The 12,361-nt window shown below is 47.2% G+C and overlaps 1 protein-coding gene across 1 annotated transcript in view; it reads right to left on the bottom strand.

The window, feature by feature from the left end:
* cr1 (complement C3b/C4b receptor 1 (Knops blood group)) overlaps positions 1-4,142 on the bottom strand; it is a 791,565-nt gene extending 787,423 nt beyond the window's left edge. Inside the window, exons 1-2 of the mRNA XM_033042238.1 lie at positions 4,088-4,142; positions 748-948 (exon numbers count right to left, since the gene is read on the bottom strand). Coding sequence (XP_032898129.1) covers positions 748-948; positions 4,088-4,142 — 256 coding nt within the window. The remainder of the gene's footprint in view (positions 1-747; positions 949-4,087) is intronic.
* Positions 4,143-12,361: the final 8,219 nt, after the last annotated feature.

The raw sequence follows: 12,361 nt of genomic DNA, 5'->3' as shown, positions 1-12,361 counted from the left end.
ATTCATTCATCCATGTTCCTGTCCACATGTCTTATAAATGTTGTTATAGTCCCTGCCTCAACTACCTCCTCTGGCAGCTTGTTCCATATATCCAACACTCCTTGTGTGAAAAATTTGCCCATCAGATTCCTATTAAATCTTTCCCTCCCTCACCTTAAACCCATGTCCTCTGCTACTGGATCCCCATCCTCTGGTAAAAGACTATGCATTTACTCTATCTATTCCTCTCGTGATCTTATACACCTCTATAAGATCACCCCTCCTGTGCTAAAATAAATAGAGTCCTAGCCTACTCAACCTCTCCCTGTAGCTCAGGCCCTCGGGTCCTGGCAACATCCTCGTAAATCTTCTCTCCGCTCGTTCCACCTTAACACCATCTTTCCCATCACAGGGTGACCACAACAAAACACAATACATCAAATTGCCTCACCGATGTCTTGTACAACTGTAAACATAAAACACATCTGGAACTAGTGATATGATGTTCCATAACTGAAGGAGCAAATCCTTGCTTCTGTATACTGACCTCAATTGACAGATTATGCCTCAACGAGTTTTAAATTAATCCAAAGAACTGAGTATTTGCACGTCAGTTTCACCACCATTTCTCACACCATTGTGATGTTCCAAATGTTCAGTAACTAAGTTCTCAACAGTTCCTTTGGCCCATGGAAACAAACTACCTTCAACAAGTGAAATAAATGAGTGAGGAGAAAGGAGAATACAATCAGACTACTTGTTACTTACATTCACATTTGAGCTGCAACGTTGTCCACGTTGAATCTTCCCCGCAAGTTACAGATCTTGAACTATTTAACGAGTCTTCCTTGAATACATAACCCAAATCACACCCATAAATTACCTCTGCCCCCTCTTTAAATGAGATCTCAGAGGTAAATTCATGAACTGGAGAGCCATTTTCCAACTCCGGAGGTCTGCCACAGTCAGCTGTAAAATAAATAGGATTGTTAAGTTAAACACAAAGTGCTGGAGGAACTCAGCAGGTCAGGCAGCATCTGCGGAGGGAGATGGCCAGATGATGATGCCGGTCGGGACCCTTCTTCAGACTGGAGTAGGGGGGAGATGGAGAGAGGTGGGAGTGGGACAAAGATTGGCAGTGATGGATGGATTGTTCAGGAACAAGAGAAGCTGTGTTAGGCTGAGGGGTCTTGATGGAAGGGACATGAAGCACGTGAGAGCCGAGACAGAGAAGGCGGAAAGGTTTTCCCACTGAGGGTTGGTACATCTTTGGATCTCTCTTCCTTGAATTACAGTCTTTGAATATTCTTGAGGCAGAGTTAGATGGATTCTTGACAAGCAAGAAGGTGAAAGGCGATTCGGTGTAGACGAGAATGCAGGTTTGAGATTACAATCAAGGCCGCCATGATCAGTGTGTTTATTTCAATGCAATGACTATTCTGGGTAAGGCAGATGAACTTCGAGCCTGGATCTGTGCATGGAACTATGACGTTGTGGCCATTAGAGACTTGGTTACGAGAGGGACAGGACTGGCAGCTCAATGGTCCAGATTTCAATGTTTCAGATGCGATAGAGAGGGAGGTAAACAAGGTGGAGGAATTGCATTACTAATCAGGGAGAATATCACGGAAACTGTGGAGGGTTTGTTCCCTGAAACAATGTGGGTTGAGTTCAAAAATAGGAAAGGTGCAATCACTCGAGGGAGAGGTTGAGTAGGCTGGGTCTCTATTCCATGGAGCACAGGAGGATGAGGGGGATCTTTCAGAGGTGTACAAAAGCATGAGAGGAATAGATCATGTGGATACACAGAGTCTCTTGCCCAGAGTGGGGGAATCGAGGACCAGATGACATAGGTTCAAAGTGAGGGAGAAAAGATTTAATAGGAATCCGAGGGGTAACTTTTTCCCACAAAGGGTGGTGGGTGTATGGAACGAGCTGCCAGAGAAGGTAGTTGAGGCTGGGACTATCCCACCGTTTAAGAAACAGTTAGACAGGCACATGGAAAGGACAGGTTTGAAGGGATAAGGACCAAGCACAGGTAGGTGGAACTAGTGTAGCTGGGACATTGTTGGCTGGTGTGGACAAGTTGAGCCAAAGGGCTTGTTTCCACACTGTATCACTCTATGACTATGACTCCATGACACTCTGATAGGGTTATACCACAGGCAGCAGGATATACTGTAGAAGAACAGAAAAGGATACAAAATGCTGGAGTAACTCAGCGGGCCAGGCAGCATCTGTGGAGAACATGGATAGGTGACGTTTCACAGAGTGCTGGAGTAACTCAGCGGGTCAGTTTCTGAATACTTTCAAGAGAGAGCTAGATAGGGCTCTTATAGATAGCGGAGTGAGGGGATGTGGGGAGAAGGCAGGAACGGGGTACTGATTGGGGGTGATCAGCCACGATCACATTGAATGGCGGTGCTGGATCAAGGGCCGAATGGCCTGCTCCTACACCTATTGTCTATTGCCTATTGTGAGGCACCATCTCTGGAGAACATGGATAGGTAACGTCTCACAGAGTGCTGGGGTAACTTAGTGGGACAGGCAGCGTCTCTGGAGAGAAGGAATGGGTGATGTTTTGGGTTGAGACCCTTCAGAGATGCTGCCTGGCCTGTTGTTATTCCGGCAGTTTGTTTCGATCTTTGGTGTAAATATACACTGTATATTATATGTAATATAACTATGTATATGTCATATACATGGTTTGTTAGTTAGTTGGGTTTATTGTCACGTGTACCGAGGTACAGTGAAAAGCTTTTGTTCTGTGCTATTCAGTCAGCGGAAAGACAATACATGATTACAATCGAGTTGTGCACAGTGTACAGATACATGATGAAGAGAGTAAGGTGAATAAAGTTTAGTGCAAGATAAAGTCCAGTAAGGTCCAATCAAAGATAGTCTGAGGGTCACCAATGAGGTAGATGGTAGTTCAGGAGCGCTCTGTAGTTGGTAATAGAATGGTTCAGTTGCCCGATAACAACTGGGTAGAAACTGTTCCTGAATCTGGAGATAGACACAAAATGCTGGAGTAACTCAGCAGGACAGGCAGCATCTATGGAGAGAAGGAACAGGTAACATTTTGGGTCGAGACCCTTCTTCAGACTGAGAGTCAGGGGAGAGGGGTACATAAACATATGGAAGCGTAAGGTGTGAAAATGGCAGATCAAAGCAGACGGTGATCAAGGAAAATGTAGAAAAATTCATTGTTGGTTGGGGGAAAAGTGACAACAAACAGTAAAACGAATCAGGACAGTGAAATTAGTCAGGGAACTAGGACGGGGAAGGAATCCAGAACCAGGGGTCACAGTTTAAGAATAAGGGTTCGGCCATTTAGGACTGAGATGAGGAAAAACGTTTTCACCCAGAGAGCTGTGAATCTGTGGAATTCTCTGCCACAGAAGGCAGTGGAGGCCAATTCACTGGATGTTTTCAAGAGATAGTTGGATTTAGCTCTAAGGGCTAACGGAATCGAGGGATATGGGGAGAAAGCAGGAACGGGGTACTGATTGTGGATGATCAGCCGTGATCATATTGAATGGCGGGGTCAAGGAAAATCACGGCCCTGTTTCCACCACCACGTACAAGAAGCGACAAGACAGACACCATTGTATGCAGATGCTGAGAAGGTGTTCAGCTCTGGCTCAATAACTTCTAATCTTGAGTGTGGACTCGATAAGAAGAAGATATTGAATGGCTCGACGGGCTGAATGGCCTCCTCCTCCACCTATTTTTCTATGATGGAGAGAGAGGGAAAGCAAGGGTTACTTGATGTTAGAGAAGTCAACATTCATACCGCTGGGGTGTCAGTTACCCAGGTAAATATGAGGTGCTGTTGTGACACTTCTGTACTCCAGCATTGTGTGGTCTCTCTCTGGACACTAACTTGGACCAAAGGCCCTTTAGTTGAGGTCTTTGACTTGGACGATGCGGTGGAGTTTAAGAGGAGTTTGGACAGATGGAGACACAGGGATTGGAGGGATAAGGACCTTGTGGGGGTTAAAGTTGATGAAGAGACTTTGATGAGAAGGGGTCAGCCTGGGGTCACTGCCCCTCCCTGGGCCTTGCCCGTCCCGGGACCGGTGCCAAGCCTCGGCCTGCCGCTCACCCGCAGCCCGGGCCGCCGCCGTCAGCACAGCTAGCGCCGCCAGCCGCAGCGCCATCGCCGCCTGCCTGAGCAGGCCCGGCCCGGCGCTGTGACAAATGGAACCCCGCCATCTTTGATCATGGCAGTCGATACAATGCTCGCCACCATCTTTGATCAAGGCGGTATTCCCGGGTCGCCATCTTTGATCGTGGCCATTGTCCCGATGCATGCCGCCATTTTTGATCATGGCAGTCGGTACAATGCTCGCCACCATCTTTGATTAAGGCGGCTAAAATCCACAATGTTCGCCACCATCTTTGATCAAGGCGGCTAAAATCCACAACATATCGCCGCCATCTTTGATAAAGGCGGTATTCCCGGGTCGCCATCTTTGATCGTGACCATTGTCCATATGCATGCCGCCATCTTTGATCAAGGCGGCAGTCCCGGGTGGTCCGTGGCCACCGTTGCATTCTGCACCCTGGCAGCAGGGGCTGAGTTACTCCAGCACTCTGTGTCCAGTTGTACAATGCTCAATAGTTCAATACACTCTGTTTAAGAAGCAACTGCAGATGCTGGAAAATCGAAGGTAGACAAAAATGTTGGAGAAACTCAGCGGATGAGGCAGCATCTATGGAGTGAAGGAAATAGGCGACGTTTCGGGCCGAAACCCTTCTTCTAACTGACTGTACCTCGGTGACTGCCAATCACCCCCTCCCCCCCGGATACTCCTCCCACAGGAAAACCACTGACTGTATGCATGTAAATAGCTTTATTTATTGAAATCATATTCTATGTCGCTCTTCCAGGGAGATGCTAATTGCATTTCGTTGTCTCTGTACTGTACACTGACAATGACAATTAAAGTTGAATCTGATCTGAATTCAATAACTTTTTTCCCCCCAATGATGGAGAATCCATGTGTAAAATGAAAGGTTTGACCTCTCTATAGGGGGGTTGCACGTAAGGTCACTGGGTCATAGGGCTTGATGCACGGAGCCGCTCAATCCATCCGTCACTTCTGGTATATGTTATTAATGCTAGAAACGTGTACTTTCCTACCTGTTAAAAAACGCCACAATGTTGAATTTTTGCGCTGAAAAAAAATTGTGGAAGTCGGGGTAAGTGTGAGAGACATGTACCCAACTTTAGAATTCCAAAAGTGAAGCGAAATGTAGGTAAATAGAAGCGAGAGCTGAAGGGACAACAACAGCTAAAGTGCTTGGTTAACATTGGCTGTGCAGATACCGGAATTGAAAATATTGGGAATTATCGCGTTTGCTCACTGCATTTCATCAAGTAATGCATTATTTGTGTTTTTTCTTGATTCCTTTGGTATCTAAAAATTCTCAGAAGTGATAAATCTGCCTGTAAATTTTTCTTCAGATGCGTTTTCATTTTGTATGTAAAAACCCACTTGGGAACCATGGGCGATTTAAAAAATTTACAACCAGATTTAGCACTTCTGAAACTTTTTAGATGCCAAAGGAATCAAGAAAAAACACAAATAATGCCTTACTGTTGAGGGAGCAGTACAAGGACAACATTCTCCCGACCACAGACTGAAACAGTGAGCAAACGGCCAATGTTCGTCAAGCACTCTGGCTATTGTTGTCCCTTCAGCTCTCACTTCTATCTACCGTCATTTCTCCTCACTTTTGGAATTCTGAAGTAGGCTAAATGTCTCACACGCTTATCCCGATTTCCATTATTATTTACAGCGCAAAAATTGACATTTTCAGCGGGTTTTAATGGGCCCGCTACGCTGGAAACAATGGTAAGTGCCTACCTGCAGTACATTGCGTGTAATCCATTTGGAGTAGCCTAGCAACAGTACGGGTCATGGGTCGTGACCCGACTGCCGTGAAACCCTCCTATGCTGCAGTGCACAGGTCCTACCGCAAGCAATAGTTTAGTCCTCATCTCCCAATCTACCTCATTGCAGCTCTTGCATTTAAAAAATATTTTATTGGGGTGGCACAGCTGTACAGTAGCTGCCTTACAGCGCCAGAGACCCGGGTTCGATCCTGAGCCTTCCTCCACACTCCAAAGACGTACAGGTTTGTAAGTTAATTGGCTTGGTATAAAATGTAAACTATCCAGTGTGTGTAGGATAGTGTTAATGTGCGGGGTTCGCTGGTTGGCACAGACTCTGTGGGCTGACGGGCCTGTTTGCGCGCTGTTACTCTAAACTAAACGGTAACACTATTCTGCATTCTAGTAGTTATTCCTGTTGTACTGGTAGGACTGGATTGTACTTGCGTATAGTATGATTTTGCTGGATAGCATTCAAAGCGTTTTGCACTAGAACTTGGTAGATGTGGCAATAATAAAAAACAAATCCAAACATGTGCAGCACAGTGGTGCAGCATATAGAGTTGCTGCCTCACAGCACCAGAGTCCCGGGTTCGATCCTGACTACAGGTGCCGTCGTACCTTCTCCCCGTGACCTGCGTAGGTTTTCTCCGGATGCTCTGTTTTTCCTCCCACACTCCAAAGTTTGCAGGTTAATTGGCTTGGTAAATTTGTAAATTGTCCCTGGTGCTAGTGTACGGGGATTGCAGGTCGATGCGGATTTGGTGGGCCGAAGGGCCTGTTTCTGCACTATATAACCAAACCGGGACATTGTTCAAGCACAGGCCGCAGTGCGCTAGTCTGTTGGCTGGACTCTGCAGGAAGTGTTCAGTCTAATTATATGATTTGATTGATGAGTTTTCGGAGAAGGATGTGAGTCATAATACCTACTGGCTGTGGGACAATTCCCCATGGTCTTGCCAACATTTATCTCCAAACATGATTTAAATGTTTTTTTGCAGAAACTGGGAACGGCAGATGCTGGCTTACAAAATGAGACGAGTAACTCAGCGAGTCTGGCAGCATCTTTGGAGAACATGGATAGGTGACTTTTCACAGAGTGCTGGAGTAACTCAGCGAGTCAGGCAGCATCTGTGGAGAACATGGATAGGTGACGTTTCACAGAGTGCTGGAGTAACTCAGCGTGTCAGGCAGCATCTGTGGAGAACATGGATAGGTGACGTTTCACAGAGTGCAGGCGAAAGGATCTCGACTTGAAACGTCACCTATCCATGTTCTCCATAGATGCTGCCTGACTCGCTGAGTTACTCCAGCACTTTGTGTCCTTTTGTGTAAACCAGCATCTGCAATTCCTGGTTCCACTCCGCGTGGCCTTCTCCTCCCTGAGGCTCTGCAATAGTGACCGTGTCGCAATCCTCACTCTGTCCATGACAAACGGGAAGTACAGTAATACATCGATCGTCAGTTCAGATACAAAGCTTTCCTGTTCTGGCTTTCACCCAGAACTTTATAATTGAGGAAGTTGATCTCATTCGAGAAATAGCGACCGTTTTTTAGTACGTTCATTTATTTTGCATTGGACAAGGAGATTTTCATCTGCAGCTGCAGTTTGAGAATACTATCATCTATGATTTCATTCTGGACTAGTTTTATAAAAGTGTAAAGAGTTTGTCCAGCTATCGTGTAAGTGTGGTGACAGGAAATGCCACAGTCATGCACTGGGTGTGGTCACACAGTCTGAAAGCAAGATTCTACAGATGAACAAGGTCAACCTTAGAACATAGAAAAGTACAAGACAGCCCTTGCAGACAAACAAGGCCAAATTAAACTAATCCCTCAGACTGTAATAATCCCGTCATCGAAACATAGAAAATAGGTGCAGGAGTAGGCCATTCGGCCCTTCGAACCAGCACCGCCATTCAATATGATCATGGCTGAACGTCCAAAGTCAGTACCCCGTTCCTGTTTTCTCCCCATATCCCCTTGATTCCATAAGCCCTAAGAGTTAAATCTAACTCTCTCTTGAAAGAGAGTGTGGTCTCACCAACACAGGGTATTGGTGAGACCACACCTGGAGTATTGTGTACAATTTTGGTCTCCTAATCTGAGGAAGGACATTCTTCCCATAGAGGGAGTACAGAGAAGGTTCACCAGACTGATTCCTGGGATGTCAGGACTGTCTTATGAAGAAAGACTGGATAGACTCGGCTTGTACTCGCTAGAATTTAGAAGATTGAGGGGGGTCTTCTAGAAACTTACGAAATTCTTAAGGGGTTGGACAGGCTAGATGCAGGAAGATTGTTCCCGATGTTAGGGAACAAGGGGTCACAGTTTGAGGATAGAGGGGAAATCCTTTAGGACCAAGATGAGAAAAACATTTTTCACACAGAGAGTGGTGAATCTGTGGAATTCTCTGCCACAGAAGGTAGTTGAGGCCAATTCATTGGCTATATTTAAGAGGGAGTTAGATGTGGCCCTTGTGGCTAAAGGGATCAGGGGGTATGGAGAGAAGGCAGGTACAGGATACTGAGTTGGATGATCAGCCATGATCATATTGAATGGCGGTGCAGGCTCGAAGGGCCGAATGGCCTACTCCTGCACCTATTGTCTATATTTATGAATGTATGTTTCTATGAAATCATCCAGTGAATTGGCCTCCACTGCCTTCTGTCTGTGGAGGAAATATCTCCTTTTTACCTCCATCATTATGTCCATACATCTGTCCATTTACCCCTCCCCCCCCCCCACCCATCACTTGCCAGGCTTTGTCCAACCCCCACCTCTCCTTTCCAGCTATCTTCCCCCTACTCCATCTGTCTGATGAATGGTCAGACCTGAAGCATTGCATGTCCATCCCCTCCACAAATGCTGCTTGACCTGCTGTTCCTCCAGCCGGTGGTTTGCTCCAGGGAGGCTCCAGCCGCAGGTCTGGTGGACAGTAACACCGGGAGCACGCGGGTCCCTGGTGGGAGACCGCTTTTCGGGGCTTCCGCAACGACGACTTCTCCCACCCAAGTTGCGGGGTTGAGGATGACCTGGAGCAGGGCCTTACATCGCCCGTCCCGGCTTTAAATGGCCGTGGGATTTGCTAGCTCCCGCCAGGGGCTCCAACACCAAGACCCGGAGCGCGGCCTTGCATCGCCCGGCGCGGCTTTAATGGCTGCGGGACTTACTTACCATCGCCCGCCGGGGTGTTTGACTCTGACATCGGGAGGAGAATGGGGAGTGCAGGGGAATGATAAGACTTTGCCTTCCATCACAGTGAGGAGGAGATTCGCTGTGATGGATGTTTGTGTAAATTGTGTTGTGTCTTGGGTCTTCTACTTGTATGTATGACTGCAGAAACCAAATTTTGTTTGAACCTCAATGAGATTCAGATGACAACAAATAAATTGTATCATTGTATCATTGCTCAAGATTCTAATCTGTAGTTCCTTGCATCTCTCATAATCCAGAGAACCAAACTCGTATCTAACCATAGCCTCACAATCTAAAATCAGTTAACAATGTGGGATTGGAGGGTGGGGGGGGGGGGGGGGAAAGAACTGGCCTTGCAGAAACAAGGAATTGCAGGTGCTGGTTTACAAAATGAGACAAAGTGATGGAGTAACTCAGCGGGTCAGGCAGCATCTGTGGGAACATTGATAGGTGACATTTTAGGCCGGGACCCTTCTTGAGGCTGATTGAAATTTGAGGGCGAGGGGGGGCGAGAGGAAGTAAACTGGAAGGGAGGAACCCAGAACCAGGAGTCACAGTTTCAGAATAAGGGGTAGGCCGAGTGAGGAATAACGTCATCACCCAGAGAGTTGTGAATCTGTGGGATTCTCTGCCACAGAAGACAGTGGAGGCTGATTCATTGGATGTTTTCAAGAGAGAGTTAGATTTAGCTCTTAGGGCTTACTGAATCAAAGGATATGGGGATAAAGCAGGAACGGGGTATGATTTTGGATGATCAGCCATGATCATATTGAATGGCGGTGCTGGCTCGAAGGGCCGAATGGCCTACTCCTGCACCTATTTTCTATGTTTCTATGTGGGGCAGGTCAAGCCATGCAAGCTACTCAGGGGGTGGAGAATCTGTGGAATTTGTTGCCACAGACGGCAGTGGAAGCCAAGTCATTGCATAATTTTATGGTGGAGATCGACAGATCTTTCATTAGTACGGGTGTCAGGAGTTACAGGGAGAAGGCAGGAGAATGGGGTTAGGAGGGAGAGATAGATCACCCATGATTCAATGGTGGAGTTGGCTTGATGGGCCGAATGGCCTAATTCTGCTCCTGTAATTTATGAACAAACCCCAACAGCTTCACCCACGCCACCTTCAGGAATGAGCAGCACGGTAGAGCAGCGGGTAGAGCTGCTGCCTCACAGCGCCAGAGACCCAGGTTTGATCCTGACTACGGGCTGTCTGTACGGAGTTTATATGTTTAAGAAAGAACTGCAGATGCTGGAAAAATCAATGGTAGACAAAAACGCTGGAGCAACTCTGCGGGTGAGGCAGCATCTATGGAGCGAAGGAATAGGTGACGTTTCAGGTGGAGACGGTCTGAAGAAGGGTCTCGACCCGAAATGTCACCAAATCCTTCGCTCCATAGACGCTGCCTCATCCGCTGAGTTTCTCCAGCATTTTTATCGACCGGGCTCATTATATGTTAACCCTCTCATTCCTTCAACAAGACCAGACAACAAGTAATCATCGGACAAGATCAAAGACAGAAGACGAGAGAAGTTAAAAAATGCAGCAATTTATTATCATTATCAGTTAAGTGCTTTGAAACTACATATAATGTTAAGGACATTATCTCAAAGGTGCACAGAAAACTTCAGAAACAAACGGAATCATCTTTCTTTCACCCTATTTTGGAAGTTTGGCTGTCGTCATTACATTCGGAACTTTACAGACCTTTGACGTTAAGTCTGTTTTATCGTGTACAACTGATTTAGAAAGCTTAGTGCATTACAAACATGGTCACATCACATGTAAAGGCAAGAGACTGCATGGGCTACGGTCTGCCCATTGTCCAACTGTTACAGGGGAACAGATCATGTACCTGGAACTTGGCACCAGGCTAAGAACAATCTCGCTGCAACACACACTACAATGTACACAACATCTCCTCGCTAACAATTGTCATTTCAACCGTAGTTTTAATAATTTACAACACTGGCGTAAAAACGCAGACACAATATTTTCTCTTTAAGATGCGAATACCACAAGTGTACAAATAAAGCAGTTCTTTTTGCACGATTTGATTCATAAAAATAAAAATGAAAAGCTAAGTTGGAAGCAAAGAGTTCAATGCCGCTGCAGCTTGGAATTTATAAATAAAAGTGCTTAAGGCCACAAGGTGCATTTATGCGTTCAACCCAGGCGACAAATTAATCCTTAATCAACAGCAGTAATAGACAATAACACAAATCCTGTTTGCTTCAATCGCTTTCACCAACTCAGATCCACAGGGATTCTCAGCCGTGCTCTGGTTTAGTTGGGAATTTCTTCAGCGTCGTCTCACGTCTCCCGGCCTCAACCCTTCCCCTGCCCTGCCCGTCACTGGAAACCATAATACTTGGCCTCAAAACTCCTGTAGAGAATCAACACCCCCCCCCCCCCCACCCCCATTCCTCAACGCCTGCAGTACAGGACCCGCACGCACCCAACCCCAGCCGTCAATCACACCGTCCAACTGGACAGAAGAATGTAAGCTGCACCTGATATCAGGCAGGTCTACGTTCTACACCGAAGACAGCTGAAGTAACTCAGCACGACTGAATTACTCCAGCTTTTTATGTCTATCTTCGGTTTAAACCAGCGTCTGCAGCTTTTAACTGAAGACAAAGCTGAAGGTTGCTTTTGAACTAATAAGCAAGCAGCTGGAGGGGCTCAGTGGGTCGGGCAGCATCTGTGGAGCTGTGGGAGAGGGCTAGTATAAAGAGGCAAGGGGGAGGCATGGGACAGGAGCTGGCACGCGATGTGGATCCAGGTGAGGAGGGGTGATGGGGAGTCAGGAGGGGAGAGATAACTGGGACACAATTGGCAGAGGAGCTCAGCGGGTACAGGTGACAGAACCCAATGGGAAAGTGGAGTGTGGGAGCAAATGGGGGGAGGTTGGTGTGGGGAGGGGGGCGGGTGGGACACATGTGGGGAGGGGGACGGGTGGGACACATGAACGTGTGGGGAAGGGACGGGTGGGCCACAGGAGCTTGTGTGTGGGTGGGTGGTTTAGATGGGGAGGGTTGGGGTTGGGGGGGGGGGGGAAGACACAGGAGCGTGTGTGCGTGCGGGTGGGGGATGGCGGGCGGGGAGGCAGCTGTGTGTGCGAGGGTGGGATACGCGAGGGATGAACGGATTACCCTGAAATTAGAAAAATAAGCACTGATGCAATCGGGTTGTAGACCACCCAGACGGAGCAAAGGGGCTTCAGAGATGCTGCCCACCCGCTGAGTTACTCCAGCATTTTGTGTCTACCTTCGGAGTAAAGG

This window comes from Amblyraja radiata, chromosome 24, assembly GCF_010909765.2.
Source record: "Amblyraja radiata isolate CabotCenter1 chromosome 24, sAmbRad1.1.pri, whole genome shotgun sequence".
In the NCBI taxonomy this organism is placed as follows: domain Eukaryota; kingdom Metazoa; phylum Chordata; class Chondrichthyes; order Rajiformes; family Rajidae; genus Amblyraja; species Amblyraja radiata.
Note: the sequence above shows the minus strand (reverse complement) of the source record. Positions and strands in the feature narration are given on the sequence as shown.